Raw genomic sequence first — 21,314 nt, 5'->3', positions numbered from 1 at the left:
CATACCACTGTAGTGTCGTCCGCAAACTTGATTGGGTTGGAGGCGTGCATGGCCACGCCGTCGTGGGTGAACAGGGAGTACGGGAGAGGGCTCAGAATGCACCCTTGTGTTGCCCCAGTGTTGAGGATCAGCGGGGTGGAGATGTTGTCACCTACCCTCACCACCTGGGGGCGGCCCGTGAGGAAGTCCAGTACCCAGTTGCACAGGGCGTGGTCGAGACCCAGGGTCGAGTTTGGAGGGTACTATGGTGTTAAATGCTGAGCTGTAGTTGATGAACAGCATTCTCACATAGGTATTCCTCTTGTCCAGATGGGTTAGGGCAGTGTGCAGTGTGGTTGCGATTGAGTCGTCTGTTGGGGCGGTAAGCAAATTGGAGTGGGTCTAGGGTGTTACATACACCAAGTTGACTGTGCCTTTAAACAGCTTGGAAAATTCCAGACAATTATGTCATGGCTATTTAACATCTAAGTCAATTGGTGGTGTACCTGTGGATGTATTTCAAGGCCTACCTTCAAACTCAGTGCCTCTGCTTGACATCATGGGAAAATCAAAAGAAATCAGCCAATCAACCTCAGAAAAAGAATTGTAGACCTCCACGAGTCTGGTTCATCCTTGGGAGCAATTTCCAAACGCCTGAAGGTACCACGTTCATCTGTACAAACAATAGTACTCAAGCATAAACACTACGGGACCATGCAGCCGTCATATCGCCCAGGAAGGAGACGTGCTCTGTCTCCTAGAGATGAGCGTACTTTGGTGCGGAAAGTGCAAATCAATCCCAGAACAATAGCAAAGGACCTTGTTTCCTCCAGCATCTTCACAGGTACAAAGGTATCTATATCCACAGTAAAACGAGTCCTATATCAACATAACCTGAAAGGCCGCTCAGCAAGGAAGAAGCCACTGCTCCAAAACCGCCATAAAAAAAGCCAGACTACAGTGTGCAACTGCAAATGGGAAAAAAATATGGTACTTTTTGGAGAAATGTCTTCTGGTCTGATGAAACAAAAATAGAACTGTTTGGCCATAATGATAATGCAAGCCAGAGAACACCATCCCAACCATGAAGCACGGGTGTGGCAGCATCATGTTGTGGGGGTGCTTTGCTGCAGGAGGGACTGGTGCACTTCACAAAATAGATAGCATCATGAAGAGGGATAACTATGTGGATGTATTGAAGCAACATCTCAAGGCATCAGTCAGGAAGTTAAAGCTTGGTCGCAAATGGGTCTTCCAAATTGACAATGACCCCAAGCATACTTCCAAAGTTGTGGCAAAATGGCTTAAGGACAACAATGTCAAGGTATTGGAGTGGCATTACAAAGCCATGACCTCAATCCTATAGAAAATGTGTGCGTAGAACTGAAAAAATGTATGCGAGCAAGGAGGCCTACAACCCTGAATGGGCCAAAATTCACCCAATTTATTGTGGGAAGCTTGTGGAAGGCTACCCAAAATGTTTGACCCAAGTTAAACAATTTAAAGGCAATGCTACCAAATAGTAATTGAGTGTATGTAAATTCTGACCCACTGGGAATGTGATGAAAGAAATAAAAGCTGAAATAAATCATACTCTCTACTATTATTCTGACGTCTCACATTCTTAAAATAAAGTGGTGATCCTAACTGACCGAAGACAGGGAATTTTTACTAGGATGAAATGTCAGGAATTGTGAAAAACTGAGTTTAAATGTATTTGGCTAAAGTGTATGTAAACTTCCGACTTCAAGCGTATACATAGGCTATGCACAGCACTTCGTTCAATTTATCAAATAATTTATTGTTTTCTTCCTCAAACCGTGATCAACACCTGTCAAACGCAGAGATTTCTCTCAAAACACAGGGATGTCGATTCGCACGGGGATAGTATTGCCAGAGAACATTAGAGTTCGCCAAAAAACAGTAGGTTATTCTGGCTGGAAATGTAAAAATTAAGACATGACAGATTCGGACAGGACTAAAATTACAGATGGTGTTTGTGCTCGTTCACATACTTACATTACCCGCCCACCCCCAGTAAAACAAACCCTGTTTAAATAAGGCTTAAGATGTTTGGTGTAGTATTTCTCATGTGACAAACATTGCAAGACAACAAGTCGTCTCTCATTGAATGACAACAATCACTTCATTGAAGAATCCTGTCCATAGTTCCCACTTCTAGGAGTAGTATCGTTGACCAACCACCGACAAACGGGCATTGACATTGGCAACCTTACTCGCAACCTTACTCTGCATCCTATCTGCATTGTCTGACTGCAACATTAATGCATCTTCCAGACACTAGACCGTAATTAAAGACGCATGCTGGGATCTTAAGCACTTACTGAATGAATTGAAATTAGTAAACTATCACACGAATTGAAACAAGTAACATATCATACATGCAGGACGTAACATATCATACAAAATGGATGACGTAGTACACAAATATGCACAATTTTCAGGGAACCATTTTTGGCTTGTGAGCACTACTTTCAAAACTACTGGCTGAAATTATACAAAAGTTCTGGAGTATCACTTTAATGAAGTGCCATTGGCACATCCCTTAAAGACTACAGTTGGCACGCTGGGTGACAGCTGGCATGGGGCCACAGAGTAAAACGTCCTTGCACATCCTCTGAACTCCAAGTTGAGGACATACAGTAGAGCTAACGACAACAAACAGAAGGTTGTCCAGTAGATAACTATAGTCAAACAGAATGCTAGTCAGATAGATAGTCAAACTGATGTCTAGCTCGGGAGGTAGCTAGAGAACCTGAAAGCTGTACAGGTAGATACAATAGTAGTTCAACAGAATGCTAGCCAGGTATACAGTAGCTAGTCAAACAGATTGCTAGTCCAATACCGTAGATAGAAAACAGTATGCCTCTCAGGCAGATAGTTAAAGTCAAAATGGTAGTCAAGTAGCTAGAATGCTTGTCAGGTAGACAGCTGGTCAAACAGAATGCTTGTCAGGTAGACAGCTGGTCAAACAGAATGCTAGTCAGGTAGACAAAGATAAGCAAATTGGTATTCCATTAGATGTCTAATCAAACAGAATGCTAGTCATGTAAGACAACTATTTTTACAGAATAGTATTCAGTTAGATGGCTAGTCAAACAGAGATCTTGTCATGTAGACCAGGGATTCCCAAACTCATTCCACGTTTCGTTTTTTGCCCTAGCACTACACAGCTGATTCAAATAATCAAAGTTGGATGAGGAGTTGGTTATTTGAATCAGCTGTGTAGTGCTAGGGGGGGAAAAAAACATGCACCGAGGGGAGGGCCCCAGGACCGAGTTTAGGAAACCCTGATGTAGACAACTAGTTTTACAGAATAGTATTCAGTTAGATGAATAGTCAAACAGAAATGCTAGTCATGTAGACAACTAGTTTCACAGAATGTATTTAGGTACATGTCTAGTCAAACTGAATGGTAGGCAGGTAGTAGCTTGTCCAACAGAACGCTAGCGCTTGTCAAAGAATGTTAGCAAATAAAATTCACAGGTTCACTTGCTCACAATGGTTAAACACATTCATTGGACGATTGATCTAGGGGTTAGGCCTAATTAGCTAGGCAGATAGCGTATTTTCAAATATAATACTGGTCAAGAAGATAGCTTATTATCTTCTTGACTTGCATTATATTTGAAAATATGTTGTCAAGAAGATAATAAGGTATTTGACTATATATTTTCTTGCCTAGCATTATATTTGGTATCTGCCAAGCTAATTAGGTCCAACTCCTTGGACTATCATCCGAAGAATGTGTTATACCATTGTGAGCATATGCACTGTTTTCTTTGTCTTTTGCATATCTGGCAGTGTACTGTACTTCATAGCCTACTTTGCAACAGTGTAATGTCTATATAGAAATATGACAATATTGTTATTATCTAAAGATGAGCTAATCACACAGAATGCTAGTCATATAACCAGTGGTGTAGATTTAGAATCTCCTCACCCTCTGAGTTTTGGCGCGAGGTGCTGCCCCTGGCACGGAAAGCATGCATGGCCCCTTGGGCCCTGTCAGCGAAGCTCCAGCTCGGCCCTCCCTCTGCCCCGTCTTCAGGCCCAGGGGACTGGGACCTCCCTGTGGCCCCAGCCATCTTGGAAGGACTAGGATGCACCTTGTCCTTTAGGCTAGGCTTCCGGCTACAGGGACCGGTGAAGGAAATACAGAACGGCGTGAGAGGGAGATAGATATGTATGGATGATGCATCTTTCGCTGTGATGTAAGGACAATCCATGTGGGTTTGAGTTCCCATGGTGATATGACTCATGTGCATACTGTGCAGTATAAGAGCAATATAGGGTTGTGTCGAACAAGAGTTACTTTAGACATATTGTCTAGGCTGTGTTCATTATGTCTAGTTCAAGTATCATATGGGTAGGGAAACTAAAATTGCTTGGCAGTGTCAATGTGTCAACAAGCAGTAAATTAATCAAGAATACATTTTAGTCAACTTTAGTAATGATGTGGGCTTGACTATGTTGGCTATTCTCACTCATAAATATAGCATGTTAACATGGAGCCACTTACTGTATATCTATACCTGCTTATACATAAAGTAGTAATGTGATGCGAGCATAGTGTGATGTCTGAGATATGTCTGTGCGATTAAAGGTCTTACCTCTTACGGTAACTTAAAATGAGGCAATGTCCTACAGCGGAAGGAGCCTTTTCCGTGTGCACATAGTCGAGCATTCGGTCAGGCAAGCAGCAGAAGCAACAAGCAAGCATGCATGGGAAGCACAGTGATAGGCCTCAAAAAGAAAAAGAAGGGGTTGTCATCTCTATGCAAAAAGTAAATCAGGTCATGCAGACAGGGTTAACCATCATGTCTCCCACTGTACTGTATGTGGGAATCATTTCAAAGGAAATGCTTGTTAGATACCAACGTAAAAGGCATGTTGTTTTCTTGCTTTTCAACAAACGTTGTCAAAGGGATGACTAAGCAAAAAGCGGGGAAAAAAACTGCATAAGAGAAACAACAAATCAATGCTCTGTCACAAAAAAACTAAGATTTTCTAGGAAGCTGTTCAGGTAAATGTGCAGAAAATATTCTGTTTTTTACTTCAAAGAAAAAGTGAATGTCTATATGCTATGTGGATCATTTAATGTTACATTTGACTGATTCTCAATAGCTGAGGGGGATTAAAAAGAGTCAGTTAGTCATGTGCTTCATCTACTCAGCTGAACATGTGTCAAAAGTGGGAAAATATAAGAACAGATAGGAAAGTAAGGACAGGTATATAGAGACTTAAATACTTGCAGTGCAGATGTTAGTATCTGTGCAACAGTACCTATAGGTTCTCGGGCAGCACCCACAAAGCATGTCGTCTTTGTGTGAATGGTCAATACTGGACATTGGAGAGCGAGATAGTGGAATGGTGGGCAGTAGAGGAGACACAAAAGATAACAGTGATGGAGGAATTAAGTGCATCTGAAAAATGAAGTGGCTGGCCTTGTAATGGTCAGTAAAAGGATGATATGATGCAAGAATGAGCAATGGTAGAAGATGAGGAATGGTTGAAGACTTAGAATATGTTCTAAGTACTTTGATTAATCAGAAAATAATGGGAGAAAAAAAAAACTGTTTGGAATGATATGACAAATCGGTTATCATTTTATAACAGTGGGGCCTTACACAATAACACAGACCAAAATACTGTATTATTAATGCAAGACCAGGGGATGGAACCAGTTCAGGGAACAGAACTGAAAACAGGAAAATAAACTTACTTAATAAAGCTAAGAATTTGTAATGGTAAAGCGAGCGTTGAGCCTTTTCCTTTCCAATGATGTTTACACGTTTAGGTTGCACCTTGACTCACATAGTGTAAATGTAACACCCTCTACTTATTTCCAATAGGATTTGTACAGTGGGGCAAAAAAAGTATTTAGTCAGCCACCAATTGTGCAAGTTCTCCCACTTAAAAAGATGAGAGGCCTGTAATTTTCATCATAGGTACACTTCAACTATGACAGACAAAATGAGAAAAAAAAAACAGAAAATCACATTGTAGGATTTTTAATGAATTTATTTGCAAATTATGGTGGAAAATAAGTATTTGGTCACCTACAAACAAGCAAGGTTTCTGGCTCTCACAGACCTGTAACTTCTTCTTTAAGAGGCTCCACTGTCCTCCACTCGTTACCTGTATTAATGGCACCTGTTTGAACTTGTTCAGTATAAAAGACACCTGTCCACAACCTCAAACAGTCACACTCCAAACTCCACTATGGCCAAGACCAAAGAGCTGTCAAAGGACACCAGAAACAAAATTGTAGACCTGCACCAGGCTGGAAAGACTGAATATGCAATAGGTAAGCAGCTTGGTTTGAAGAAATCAACTGTGGGAGCAATTAGGAAATGGAAGACATACAAGACCACTGATAATCTCCCTCAATCTGGGGCTCCACACAAGATTTCACCCCGTGGGGTCAAAATGATCACAAGAACGATGAGCAAAAATCCCAGAACCACACAGGGGGACCTAGTGAATGACCTGCAGAGAGCTGGGACAAAAGTAACAAAGCCTACCATCAGTAACGCACTGTGCCGCCAGGGTCTCAAATCCTGCAGTGCCAGACGTGTCCCCCTGCTTAAGCCAGTACATGTCCAGGCCCGTCTGAAGTTTGCTAGAGAGCATTTGCATGATCCAAAAGAAGATTGGGAGAATGTCATATGGTCAGATGAAACCAAAATATAACTTTTTGGTAAAAACTCAACTCGTCGTGTTTGGAGGACAAAGAATGCTGAGTTGCATACAAAGAACACCATACCTACTGTGAAGCATGGGGGTGGAGGAAACATCATGCTTTGGGGCTGTTTTTCTGCAAAGGGACCAGGACGACTGATCCGTATAAAGGAAAGAATGAATGGGGCCATGTATCGTGAGATTTTGAGTGAAAACCTCCTTCCATCAGCAAGGGCATTGAAGATGAAACGTGGCTGGGTCTTTCAACATGACAATGATCCCAAACACACCGCCTGGGCAACAAAGGAGTGGCTTCGTAAGAATCATTTCAAGGTCCTAGAGTGGCCTAGCCAGTCTCCAGATCTCAACCCCATAGAAAATCTTTGGAGGGAGTTGAAAGTCCTTGTTGCCCAGCAACAGCCCCAAAACATCACTGCTCTAGAGGAGATCTGCATGGAGGAATGGGCCAAAATACCAGCAACAGTGTGTGAAAACCTTGTGAAGACTTACAGAAAACGTTTGACCTCTGTCATTGCCAACAAAGGGTATATAACAAAGTATTGAGATAAACTTTTGTTATTGACCAAATACTTATTTTCCACCATAATTTGCAAATAAATTAATAAAAAATCCTACAATGTGATTTTCTGGATTTCTTTTCTAATTTTGTCTGTCATAGTTGAAGTGTACCTATGATGAAAATTAGAACCTGGAACAAAAGTGATCCATACCGTTCTGGAAAATAAACATTCCAGGAATTTTGTCCCACAAAAAAAACGCAACAAAGCGCCTATGCAAAGCCCTCTGTCATTCAGAAACAGTAGGCAGAAATATGTACAGTCCACACCACAGCATTGGCTGTTAAATGTAATCGTTCTACAAATCGCAAAGACATGGCCTTACAGTGACCCATTATGAAATTCAGATATGTTACTGGGTCACTAAGGCCATGTTCTCTATGCCGGTGGGGTAATTAACACATCTCAAATGTTGATCTTGGGAAAGGACCTGGAATTGTGGATAAAAGCTTAATGTTGGCAGTGAGGGAAAAGTGAGCTTAGCTAGGGCAGTGGTTCCCAAACTGTCAGGGGCGCCGGGGTCCCCACCCCCTCAAAGAAATATATCTATAAGTAGATAGATAGATCAAAATATATATAGAGTACACACCTACTCATTCATGGGTTTTTCTTTATTTCAGAATTCTGTGACTGGAACGAATTGCAAAAATCTCTGAAGTTGGAGACTTTTATCTCCCTCACCAACATCTCCTATCTGAGAAGCTAACCGATCGCTGCAGCTGTACATAGTCCATCGGTAAATAGCCCACCCAATTTACCTACCTCATCCCCATACTGTTTATATTTATTTACTTTTCTGCTCTTTTGCACACCAGTATCTCTACCTGCACATGACCATCTGATCATTTATCACTCCAGTGTTAATCTGCAAAATTGTAATTATTCGCCTACCTACTCATGCCCTTTGCACACAATGTATATAGACTATTTTTTTAATATATTTTTTTATTATTATTATTTTTTCTCTACTGTGTTATTGACTTGTTTATTGTTTACTCCATGTGTAACTCTGTGTTGTTGTCTGTTCACACTGCTATGCTTTATCTTGGCCAGGTCGCAGTTGTAAATGAGAACTTGTTCTCAACTAGCCTACCTGGTTAAATGAAGGTGAAATAAAATACAAATAAAATAACATTTGTACTATTTTCTACATTGCAGAATAATAGCGAAGACACATATGGAATCATGTAGTAACCAAAAAACAAATCAAATTATATTTAAGATTCTTCAAAGTAGCCACCCTTTACCTTGATGACAGCTTTGCACACTCTTGGCATTCTCTCAACCAGCTTCATGAGGAATGCTTTTCCAACAGTCTTGAAGGAGTTCCCACACATGCTAAGCACTTGTTGGCTGCTTTTACTTCACTCTGTGGTCCAACTCCTCCCAAACCATCGCAAGGAGGTCAGGTCATCTGATGCAGCACTCCATTACTCTCCTTCTTGGTCAAATAGCCCTTACGCAGCCTGGAGGTGTGTTTGGGTCACTGTCCTGTTGAAATACAAATGATAGTCCCACTAAGCACAAACCATATGGGATGGCCTATCGCTGGAGAATGCTGTGGTAGCCATGCTGGTTAAGTGTGCCTTGAATTCTAAATAAATCATGACAATGTCACCAGCAAAGCACCCCCACACCACCTCCTCCATGCTTCATGTTGGAAACCACACATGCCGAGATCCTCCGTTCACCTACTCTGCGTCTCACAAAGACACGGCGGTTGGAACCAAAAATCTCAAATTTGGACTAATCAGACCAAAGGACAGATTTCCACTGGTCTATGTCCATTTCATGTGTTTCTTGGTCTAAGAAAATCTCTTCTTCTTATTGGTGATTCACGCAGTCTCTTCTGAACAATTGATGTTGAGATGTGTCTGTTACTTGAACTCTGTGAAGCATTTATTTTTGGGCTGCAATATGAGGTGCAGTTAACTCTAATGAACGTATCCTCTGCAGCAGAGGTAACTCTGGGTCTTCCTTTCCTGTGGCGGTCCTCATGAGAGCCAGTTTCATCATAGCGCTTGATGGTTTTTGCAATTGCACTTTAAGAAACTTTCAAAGTTCTTGAAATGTTCTGGATTGACTGACCTTCATGTCTGAAAGTAATGATGGACTGTCGTTTCTCTTTGCTTACTTGAGCTGTTCTTAACATAATATGGACTTGGTCTTTTACCAAATAGGGCTATCTTCTGTATACTACCCCTACCTTGTCACAACGCAAGTGATTGGCTCAAACGCATTTAGAAGGAAATAAATTCCACGAATTAACTTTTAACAAGACACACCTGTTAATTGAAATGCATTCCAGGTGACAAGCTCATGAAGCTGGTTGAGAGAATGCCAACCATGTTCAAAGCTGTCATCAAGGTAAAGGGTGGCTACTTTGAAGAACCTCAACCATAAACAAACAAAAAACTTTTTGGGTTACAACATGATTCCATGGGTGTTATTTCATTGTATTAAAAATAGTAATAATTTCATTGTAGTAAAAATAAAATAAAAACCCTTGAATGAGTAGGTGTCCAAACTTTTGACTGGTACGGTAGATCTATTTAAGGAACTCATCCCGCTTTCAAATTAATCTTGAAGGTTGTAATAGTAGAATGGACAAGGTACAATTTCGAAATTGGGTTGTGCATCATGAGTTTTCCTCTTCTCGTGTCTACCTTCGAAAGCGACTGTATTTCTAACTTGTCAGAAATGTCCAGATCAACTAGCCCATGTTAGGTAACTTTTTCGCTAGGTTTTTTTCACCCATAGATGTTGTTGTAAGGTTTAAGTCATTCAAATATCACATGAATACACATTAGACACTGCAAGAAAATTAGTTTCAAAACTGCAACATTCTCTCTGCACCCCATGGCAAAACGTGTAGAATTACAAGAAAATAAGCTTTGAACCTGCACATTTAGAGGTATGTGAACAGTTTGTGTCACAAACGGTGCCTGTGCGCATAGAAATAGATGGGGGGGGGGGGTTCCCAATGCTGGAAGGGGGGCCTGAATAAAAAAGTGTGGGAACCCCTGAGCTAGGGCACTGTGGGTAAATGTAAGGCCACTGTTCTTGAAGGAGGATCTTATCAAAAATGTACATCCATATCTGACACACATTGTAAAAAAACAAGACTCATCAAAACCTCAGTCCTTTCTGCCCCGGGACACACACACACTCCCACAAGAAGAGTGCCTCAGCAGCTTTGAGCAGAATTGAAGTAAAGCCAAAAGGGGGTAGAAGAAGTGTGGTAAAACAACAAAGGCTGGTTGAATAACAGACCTGGGGGAGGCTTCTGTCTGAGAGTCCTTCCTTTGTTTCCAGACAAATGAAAAAGACACACACAGAGACACACACAGAGACACGCACAGAGACACACACATGCATTTCCGTGACAAAAACGGGCAGCATTATTTAGGTTATTAAAGTCAGAGAGGTTAGGACAAGGGTGAACATCTGAAAAAGTCAACAGTAGTAGCTATATGTCATTAAGATCATCAGGACTTAGCATTTGGGTAAGCAAGCACCTGTCAAGTAGCAAGGGGAAAAAAAGAGAAACAGAGTTGTCAAGGCACTGACTTAATCGGGTGATTAGCAGTAAGTTACTGCAGCCCTGAGACACCACGAGACTATGCATTCAAGTGAGATTCTCCAAAACAGAAAGAATTCTCCATTCACATAATCATCCTCCTCCTACTGTATAGTCAGACCTGCTGAAGGATTTGGCCTTCAGATTCCTCAGGAGGTCCAGTTGATTGAGGGGGGGTATGAGTCTGGAGAGAGAAGATGAGACGGTTTTCATGATCTTTTATATATCCCACTGGAAGGCTAGTGCATGTCTTTCTAAAAAGAACAAATGACCTCTTAAGTTCAGTGGCCCTCTCGTCTGGAGCATTGAAGCTTAACATTATACTGTTTCAAAATAGAACCATTCCTTAGACACTGCTGCACAGAACACTGTATGTGGCTGTAAAATGAAATAAAAAGCAGAAAGCTGCTGGGAGAAAACCAAATATTGCAGCCTGCAGATTCATTTCCCATTGATTCCAACAGACTTGGAAGGTAAACAGAATGATTCATTTTCAAAGTAGCTACAGTGCCTTCAGAAAGCATTCATATGTCCTTGACTTATTCCTCATCTTGTTGTGTTACAGCCTGAGCTCAAAATGGATTCAATAGTTTTTTCTCTCTCACCTATCAACTACACACAACAACCCATAATGGCAAACTGAAATTTTAGATGAAAAAACTAATGAAATATCCAATTTATGTAAGTGTTTACACCCCTGAGTCAATACTTTGTAGAAGCACTTTTGACAGCTATTACAGCTGTGAGTCTTTCCACACCTGCATTGTTCAATATTTGCCCATTGTTATTTCAAAATTCTTCAAGCTCTCTCAAATTTGTTGTTGATCGTTGCTAGACAACCATTTTTAGGTCATGCCATAGATTTTCATGCAGATTTAAGTCAAAACTGTAACTCAGCCACTCATCTACTGTCTTCTTGGTAAGAAACTCCAGTGTCGTTTTGGCCTTGTGTTTAAGGTTATTGTCCTGCTGAAAGGTGAATTCATCTCCCAGTGTCTGGCGGAAAGCTGACTGAACCAGTTTTTCCTCTAGGATTTTGCCTGTGCTTAGCTACATTCCGTTTATTTTTTTATCCTGAAAAACTCCCCAGCCCTTAATGTTTACAAGCATACACATTACATGGAATGGGTCCTCAGATCCTCAAAAAGTTCTACAGCTGCACCATCGAGAGCATCCTGACCGGTTGCATCACCACCTAGTATGGCAACTACTCTGCATCTGACCGTAAGGCACAAGAGGGTAGTGCGTACGGCCCAGTACATCACTGAGCCCAAGTTTCCTGACATCCAGGACCTATATACTAGGGGGTGTCAGAGGAAGACTCCAGTCACGCAAGTCATTTACTGTTCTCTCTGCTGCCACACAGCGAGCGGTACCGGAGCGCCAAGTCTACAACCAAAAGGTTCCTTAACAGCTGCTACCCACAAGCCATAAGACTCCTGAATAGCTAATCAAATGGCAACCCGGACTATTTGCATTGCCTGCCCTCCCCCAACCCTCTTCTACGCTGCTGCTACTCTCTGTTATTATCTACGCATGGTCACTTTAATAACTCTACCTACAGTGGGGCAAAAAAGTATTTAGTCAGCCACCAATTGTGCAAGTTCTCCCACTTCAAAAGATGAGAGAGGCCTGTAATTTTCATCATAGGTACACTTCAACTATGACAGACAAAATGAGGGGGAAAAAATGCAGAAAATCACATTGTTGGATTTTTAATGAATTTATTTGCAAATGATGGTGGAAAATAAGTATTTGGTCAATAACAAAAGTTTTTCTCAATACTTTGTTATATACCCTTTGTTGGCAATGACAGAGGTCAAACGTTTTCTGTAAGTCTTCACAAGGTTTTCACACACTGTTGCTGGTATTTTGGCCCATTCCTCCATGCAGATCTCCTCTAGAGCATTGATGTTTTGGGGCTGTTGCTGGGCAACACAGACTTTCAACTCCCTCCAAAGATTTTCTATGAAGTTGAGATCTGGAGACTGGCTAGGCCACTCCATGACCTTGAAATGCATCTTACGAAGCCACTCCTTCGTTGCCCGGGCGGCCTGTTTGGGATCATGCTGAAAGACCCAGCCACGTTTCATCTTCAATGCCCTTGCTGATGGAAGGAGGTTTTCACTCAAAATCTCACAATACATGGCCCCATTCATTCTTTCCTTTACACGGATCAGTTGTCCTGGTCCCTTTGCAGAAAAACAGTCCCAAAGCATGATGTTTCCACCCACATGCTTCACAGTAGGTATGGTGTTCTTTTGATGCAACTCAGCATTCTTTGTCCTCTAAACACAACGAGTTGAGTTTTTACCAAAAAGTTCTATTTTGGTTTCATCTGACCATATGACATTCTCCCAATCTTCTTCTGGATCATCCAAATGCTCTCTAGCAAACTTCAGACGGGCCTGGACATGTACTGGCTTAAGCAGGGGGACATGTCTGGCACTGCAGGATTTGAGTCCCTGGCGGCGTAGTGTGTTACTGATGGTAGGCTTTGTTACTTTTGTCCCAGCTCTCTGCAGGTCATTCACTAGGTCCCCCTGTGTGGTTCTGGGATTTTTGCTCACCGTTCTTGTGATCATTTTGACCCCACGGGGTGAGATCTTCCGTGGAGCCCCAGATCGAGGGAGATTATCAGTGGTCTTGTATGTCTTCCATTTCCTAATAATTGCTCCCACAGTTGATTTCTTCAAACCAAGCTGCTTACCTATTGCAGATTCAGTCTTTCCAGCCTGGTGCAGGTCTACAATTTTGTTTCTGGTGTCCTTTGACAGCTCTTTGGTCTTGGCCATAGTGGAGTTTGGAGTGTGACTGTTTGAGGTTATGGACAGGTGTCTTTTATACTGATAACAAGTTCAAACAGGTGCCATTAATACAGGTAACGAGTGGAGGACAGAGGAGCCTCTTAAAGAAGAAGTTACAGGTCTGTGAAGCCAGAAATCTTGCTTGTTTGTAGGTGACCACATACTTATTTTCCACCATAATTTGCAAATAAATTCATTAAAAATCCTACAATGTGATTTTCTGGATTTTTTTTTCTCATTTTGTCTGTCATAGTGTAAGTGTACCTATGATGAAAATTACAGGCCTCAGTCTGGCTTTTTTTATGACGGTTTTGGAGCAGTGGCTTCATCTTTTTAAGTGGGAGAACTTGCACAATTGGTGGCTGACTAAATACTTTTTTGCTCCACTGTACATGTACATATTACCTCAATTACCTTGACACTGGTGCTCCCACCCATTGACTCTGTACCAGTACCCCCTGTATATAGCCCTGCTATTGTTATTTACTGATGCTCTTTAATTATTTGTTATTCTCATCTCTTACTTATTTCTTATTTCTTTAGTTTTTTTATATATATATTTTTAGGTATTTTCTTAAAGCTGCAATGTTGGTTAAGGGCTTGTAAGTAAGCATCTCACTGTTGAATTTGGCAGATCTGACAAATACAATTAGATTAGATTTGAATTGAGTTTTCCACAGACACCATGCATCATTTATTTGGGGAAGTGAGCACTCAGTTTGGTTGTTTGACCTGACGAAGATCCGTTTCAGATGGAAACGTCAATAAAGCGGTGAATTGGGAGTTTTAACAGTGTCCGGGTCTTCTTCTTCTTTAGTATTCTTTATTAGCCCAGCACCTATGCTTTTAAGGATGTGCGTACGACCACAGACTTTTCTATAAACGGTATTATTGCACACAGAGTGAGTCCATGCAACTTATTACGTGACTTGTTAAGCACATTCTTACTCCTGAACTTATTTAGGCGTGCCGTAACAAACGGGTTGAATACTTATTGACTCAAGACATTACAGCTTTTCATTTTTAATACAATTTTGTAAACATTTCTAAAAACATAATTCCCCTTCGACATTCATGGGGTTTTGTGTGTAGGCCAGTGACACAAAATCTCAATTTCAAATTCAGGCTGGAACAACAAAAATGTGGTAAAAGTCAAGGGGTGTGAATACTTTCTGAAGGCCCTGTATTAGTTGTGCTTTGAAAGCCCAGCAGTATCTCAAAATGAAAGGTATTAGAGTTCAACTTCAAATTGGAAAGCCAGACTGGTTAGTGTTATTTCAAGGATAACATTTTATTTTATTTCCAGGATAAAAATGTAAATAAAGTATAGAGAACAGATATGGTCTGTACCTGTACATTGGGAGAGAAACGTTCTCCTCATAAAAATCCCACGTCGACAGCAGATCAGTCCGAGCGAGATTCGTAGCATAAAATCGCCAAGCATTCTATTTGTGAGACAGATGGTGTTATTTGCGAGTGATGCAGACAATGTCATAATGCAGAGGATGTTCAATGACCCAACGGGTGATATATAATTCAATGAAATCAGTCAGAAAAAACCTGGTAAAAAAAATCTAAAATAAAGTAAAAATGGTACACAATGTGTCAGTGGGTGTGTCCAGACTAAATGGTGGTGCGTGTTGGCCACCTGTATCAGACCAGCAGCAGGTTGGCGTCGCTTCTCAAAATGCTTCTGTCTGTGCTGCTCCTGGACCTTCAGAGCAAAACCAGACCCCAGGATACCCTGCACATGCGAGTAGGTGTGGATACAAGAGATCATTTACACACCGTCAGAATATCTCTACCCTCTTGAATATGAACATCTGAAACTAGAATGTAGGACTAACAGATTAAAACATTATAATAATAATGGTTATCGGAACGTTTTAAATGCAAGTGTTGTACCAGGCCATGTTTTGCCTAAGCAGAAGCACACAATTGAAGAGCACAACAACTCTAAAGTGTACTAATGACACAGAACATTGCAAAATGTTCCGGGAATATAACCATTGGAGTTCATGCACTTGGCCATAAGGCTAGAACTGTGAGTAAAGGTTTAACATTTCCTTCATATTCAGAAACATAATACAGTTAAATTAAGTTGCCTTCTGCGCCATAAGGGTTTGAATTAGCACCTAAAATGTCCCTCAAACTTACAGCTGGGAGCGCAAAGAAAGCCACTCCTATCATACTGAACATTGCAGCCAGCAGACGTCCATTCCAGGTCTTTGGGAACTTATCCCCATAGCCTATGGTGGTCAGGGTGATCTAGAGAAAGAAGAGGCATTTTCAACAGCACCTACAGTAATGCATACCTTATATAATACAGTGGTCCGCCAAAGCTGGTAAGTCAAGACCCCATTCCACGACAATACATTATACTTTCACAAGTGACATTATGGCTCAGTTTTAGATATGTATCTTGCTGGGTACTGCAGATAAATTAGGGAAATATATTATTGGAAAACTAACTGTAAGTCTGTCCTAATAGAAACATACTATTCAATACCTTGCGCACTTTCTAATTTGAAAATATGATTGAACTTACCAGCCCCCACCACAGGGCATCAGCATAGGTCTCAAACATGTCGTTGTCATCTTTCTCGACCGAGTACACCAGGAAACTAGCCAGGATGAGACAGAGGAAGCCTATGTACCAAGCAGTGATTAGTTCCTGGAGAAGAGGAACAGAGCATCAGATATAGAATTTGGTAACACTTCATGGTATGTATACATTCATAAAGCCTTCATAAATAATACATAATAATATCTGTATCCACCAAATCCACCAAATCCACCTTTTCTGATTATGACTGAACTATGTAATCAAATTCATGACGACACAGTTTATTCAAATTTGTAGATTAATTTACTTCTACCCAATGCCTTTTACGTAGGCTTTTGATTGTTTTTTTTTACAGAGCCTTCATTCCAAATCTCATCTCGCAGGTGAGAAACCTGGGCTCCTGAGGCTAACTAAACATATAGCCTTTCTAGCGGTCACCTTGCTGTGGGCATAGACCACTGATCCTAGAAGTTTCCAGGTGCCCCCGCGCCGGTCCATCCGCAGCATGCGGAGGATCTGCAAGAAGCGGAGACTGCGGATGGCAGAGGTGGCGAAGACATTTCCCTGGGAGCCAGCAGCCAGCACCGACACAGATGCTATCAAGACCATGATGTCTAGAGGAGGAAAGATATTCACATCATGTCAATGGTGTTCCATGCGCTCACACGCACACACTCTCAAGCCCACGATGTCTGGGGTAGGAAGGGGATTCACATAATGTCAGCGGGGTTTCCATGGCAACCAGCATCACCAAACACTGTTGAGATTGCGTTGATAGTGTTCAATGATTACTGACATCCTCCAACACGGAGAGGCCGACCCCACATGACAATCCCATGAGGCACTATTCAGGTGTTGCTATTTAATAACATGGTAGTGAACAAAATGACTTCAGAGAATGTGACTAGTGAACTGGTGTAGTTCTAAAACAAGGCTGTGTTGAATGTTGATGTTGACTTGAGAGAAACCGACTACCCTTAGAAATAAAAAAGTAATTTTTGGTTTAAAAACAAAAAGTGCTTTATGTGAATAACGCTTATTTTTATGGAAATGAGAACAGCAAAGTCGGAGGAAGAGAGAGATAAAAGGAGAGAGTGATGAGAAAGGAGAAAGACGAGAGAAGACCAGGACAGGGGAGTTGTAAGCCAGAAGAGAAGAAACATCCTGAAAAGAGAGAGGTAGAAGGAGAAGAAGGTCTTTCTGTTCTCACCGATAACACAGAAAGGCTTGCGGGCGAATTTCAGCCTTCCCCTCCATCCTCTGTAGCGACAGCAGCAGCCCGCCGCCCATATCCTCACAATGTACTCAACTCCAAACACCACGATGGTCACTATTTCCTGTGGTAATTGGGAGCAAATTCATTGTGTGGGCCTTTGTTCTTTTCAAGTACTTCTGTACTTCCTTGCCCAGCACCTGTTTTTTGGGGGATGTGCGTATGACCACACACTTCCCCATTTCCTGTGACATCAAATCACAGACATATTATACTGCCACTACACCCCAAATCTTATCATAGTGCAGTACCATGCGCAACACAACCAGATGGCTAGAGTAGCACTTGGGAACTACTTAAGATTCTGAAAAAAGATAAGTGACATAAAAGATATGAGTGGCTATAATGTGAGAGATATGAACCCGAGAGAACATAATTCATTTTAGGATTACGTCGGATTTAAAAATACATATTGCACATATTTGATTGCGGCATACTTTGCCGTCTTGAGCATAAAATGAGCGTGGAAACCATGGACAGAGCACAGTACTTTTCAGAGCAAACCACCACATTACATACCAGAATGTACAAGGCAGTCTCAGAACTGTTCTTGAACTCGTTGATGGTAGCGAAAACAGAGAGGATGAGACAGGAAAACACCAACAGGAAGCTGAAAGAAATAAGAGGACATTAAACTATAGGCTCCTGTTCAAATAATTCAGAAATGCATCCTTCCTTGCTTGAGGTAAACACACATCAATAAGCAATTGGATGGGTGTAAGCCAATGTCACCACCCTATTACTTACCAATCCATGACTCAAGGAAGGACGGGTTTATTTCTGAGGTATTCGAAAATGGCCTGGTAGAATCCCCAATAAATGCTACCCGAACAGCTGGCTAGCTGTCAACAGTCCTTGACCCGGGTGGTACTTTTAAACATAAGCCAATTCCCCCATCTGTACATCTATGGCTGTAGCCGGGGGGGGCTTATACTTAAGTGATTAATGACTGCAAAGGACACTGGGACCTGTCACAGCCTTGGTCATAGAGTTTAATAAGAAGATCTGCTTTAAATAGTTTGCAATTTCATTCATAAAATGCATATGTTGAACGTGCATGAAACAAGTTTGCGGTCAGTTGGACCTTTCACTAATAATAATAATAATACATGCACATACCCTGTATGTTGAAATTGTATTTGCATATTTCACATGCACACAAAATAATCACATTACTTTCACATGTAGCCTAACCTGTCATACAAACTGGAAACTGCTTCTCCTCAACTGGCAGCTTCATTAAATAGTACCCTCAAAACACCAGTCTCAACGTCAACAGTGAAGAGGCGACTCCAGGATGCTGGCCTTCTAGGCAGAGTTCCTCTGTCCAGTGTCTGTGTTCTTTTACCCATCTTAAACATGTATTTTTATTGGCCAGTCTGAGATATGGCATTTTCTTTGCAACTCTGCCTAGCAGTACAGCATCCCGGAGTCACCTCTTCACTGTTGATATTGAGACTGGTGTTTTGCGGGTACAATTTAATGAAGCTGCCAGTTGAGGACTTGTGAGGCGTCTGTTTCTCAAACTAGACACTAATGTACTTGTCCTCTTGCTCAGTTGTGCACTGGGTCCTCCCACTCCTCTTTCAATTCTGGTTAGAGACAGTTTGCGCTGTTCTGTGAAGGGAGTAGTACACAGAGTTGTACGAGATCTTCAGTTTCTTGGCAATTTCTCGCATGGAATAGCCTTAATTTCTCAGAACAAAAATAGACTGATGAGTTTCAGAAGAAAGGTCTTTGACTCTAGCCATTTTGAGCCTGTAATCAAACCCACAAATGCTGATGCTCCAGATACTCAACTAGTCTAACGAAGGACCGTTTTATTGCTTCTTTAAATCAGAACAACCGTTTTCAGCTGTGCTAATATAATTTCGAAGGGTTTTTCTAATGATCAATTAGCCTTTTAAAATGATAAACTTAGATTAGCTAACACAACGTGCTATTGGAACACAGGAGTGAGCTTCTGTACGCCTACGTAGATATTCTATTCAAAATCAGCCGTTTCCAGCTACAATAGTCATTTACAACATTAACCATGTCTACAACTGTATTTCTGATCAATTTGGAAAAAAAGAGAGATTTTCTTTAACAAACAAGGACATTTCTAAATGACCCCAAACTTGTGAATGGTAGTGTATATTTCAGGATGTTGTGTATTCCTGGAAATTATCCCAATTCTTGTAAACATTAGTTTTAAAAACATTGCTTGTTAATATTTTTTTAAAGTGTTATTTTGTCACAAGTTCAGCTGAGGGCAAATTTCTGTACTGAATGAAATATTACCACTCTCTCTTTAAAAAAATGTCTATCTTTAAACACAATCACCCTTTTGGTATTTTAATCATATTTTAACATGGGCTTAACACCTAACACTTTCATTTAACATAGGGCAGGCCCTGTTACCTCATATCCCATAATGCCCGGGAAGGAAAAACTGGGCATTGGCTCAACTTACCCTAAGGCAAGCATGGCTATTGGCTCAACTTACCCAAAGGCAAACATTTTGACTATATTACCCCAGACAGATACAAGGATGCTCTTTCATACTTGGTTTAGGACCTCATATTGAAGCTTATAGAGATCCCAACTGATGTATAGAACACTCTTAAAATGATCAAAAATGTAGATACAAGCATCATGAAACCGTTTAACACATTAAATTAAGTTGACTTGAAAATCTGTTGTTTTTCTCACCTAACTTGCTTACCACTTTTCCCATGTGGTTTCCTCCTTCAGAGTCCATGAAATGGTGACCTCTTCCTAAATATTTGGTCAAATGATTCATTTTGTGTATGGTTTCCGAGAGACAAGGATGGCTCATCTTACCCCACTCTCCCCTACTGTGTATCCTATTGTGTACATATCTTAATACTACTACTAAGCATACTACTTCTTCTACTACTGGTTATTTTTGATAACTCTTATTATATTTGATTATCAAATTGCAATGTTGTGGGAACTAGCACAAGCACTTCACCTTTTATGCCTTCTGTAAAACTGTGTACGTCACGAATAAAATCAGATTTTTATTTAAGGCTCTTCTCAGTTATACTAATTCCATCCTCTGTTGGCAGTTGCACACACTATTTATAAACTTCAGGTCAGTCTTAAGTTAACACAGTGTTGGTGTGCGGCCAGATCCTCTAACGATGCCATCAGCTTGCTGTGCCAAAGCTCTGTTGTGAGACAGTATTTATTGCTTCTGTCGCTCGGTCAGTACCACCCCCGAGAGTGAGAAATGCTCCAAGTCTGCAGACTGTAGTCCACCTTCCTGCAGTTCTACAGAAACCACTTTTTCTAGGCCATCCCCCACATAACCCAGTATAGTAGCTTTCACTGGGGCTGTTCGAAACAGAATGGTGAATGTGATTTGGGGAGGGATAGGAAGAGGCAGGAATTGGGTGTATGCTTGGAAATAGATGGACAGAGACTGGTCTTTGGGAAGCTTCTTTAGGTGAACCATTTTGGAGCTAATCCAATCCGGGGCTAATGGAGATGTCCTTACGAAAGCAGATTTTTTTTTGGGGGGGGGGGGGGGGGATTTAACAGCAGCTTTCAGAAAGTGAAGCAGTCTGGCTAGCTAGATAAATCACACAGCTATGCCGCAAGAGACAGTAAACGACACTCCTGACCTGCAGTATAAATCGTTTGGTCTTACAACCGCGGACACTGCATACAGTGGTAGTCAGGAGAGTCTAGGCCACACACAGTCACTACATAAGCGTGTTTGGGTCTGAGAAAAGCACTAGAGTAAACACATGACGAGCATCATACCTCAGAAAAGCCTCAATGTATAGACAGCGGAGCTTGAATGAAGATTATTTTA

At 41.2% G+C, this 21,314-nt stretch overlaps 1 protein-coding gene across 1 annotated transcript in view; it reads right to left on the bottom strand.

The window, feature by feature from the left end:
• The window catches only part of LOC115132067 (potassium voltage-gated channel subfamily KQT member 2-like), a 45,839-nt gene that overhangs the window by 13,432 nt on the left and 11,093 nt on the right, over positions 1 to 21,314 (bottom strand). Inside the window, exons 2-11 of the mRNA XM_029664295.2 lie at positions 18,008 to 18,098; positions 17,426 to 17,552; positions 16,654 to 16,829; positions 16,198 to 16,323; positions 15,807 to 15,917; positions 15,298 to 15,393; positions 15,000 to 15,094; positions 10,964 to 11,026; positions 10,536 to 10,565; positions 3,944 to 4,134 (exon numbers count right to left, since the gene is read on the bottom strand). Of these exons, the coding sequence (XP_029520155.1) occupies positions 3,944 to 4,134; positions 10,536 to 10,565; positions 10,964 to 11,026; positions 15,000 to 15,094; positions 15,298 to 15,393; positions 15,807 to 15,917; positions 16,198 to 16,323; positions 16,654 to 16,829; positions 17,426 to 17,552; positions 18,008 to 18,098 (1,106 nt within the window). The remainder of the gene's footprint in view (positions 1 to 3,943; positions 4,135 to 10,535; positions 10,566 to 10,963; positions 11,027 to 14,999; positions 15,095 to 15,297; positions 15,394 to 15,806; positions 15,918 to 16,197; positions 16,324 to 16,653; positions 16,830 to 17,425; positions 17,553 to 18,007; positions 18,099 to 21,314) is intronic.

The sequence above is a fragment of the Oncorhynchus nerka genome, linkage group LG7 (assembly GCF_034236695.1).
Source record: "Oncorhynchus nerka isolate Pitt River linkage group LG7, Oner_Uvic_2.0, whole genome shotgun sequence".
Classification (NCBI taxonomy): Eukaryota; Metazoa; Chordata; class Actinopteri; order Salmoniformes; family Salmonidae; genus Oncorhynchus; species Oncorhynchus nerka.
This window is presented reverse-complemented; position numbering and strand designations above follow the sequence as displayed.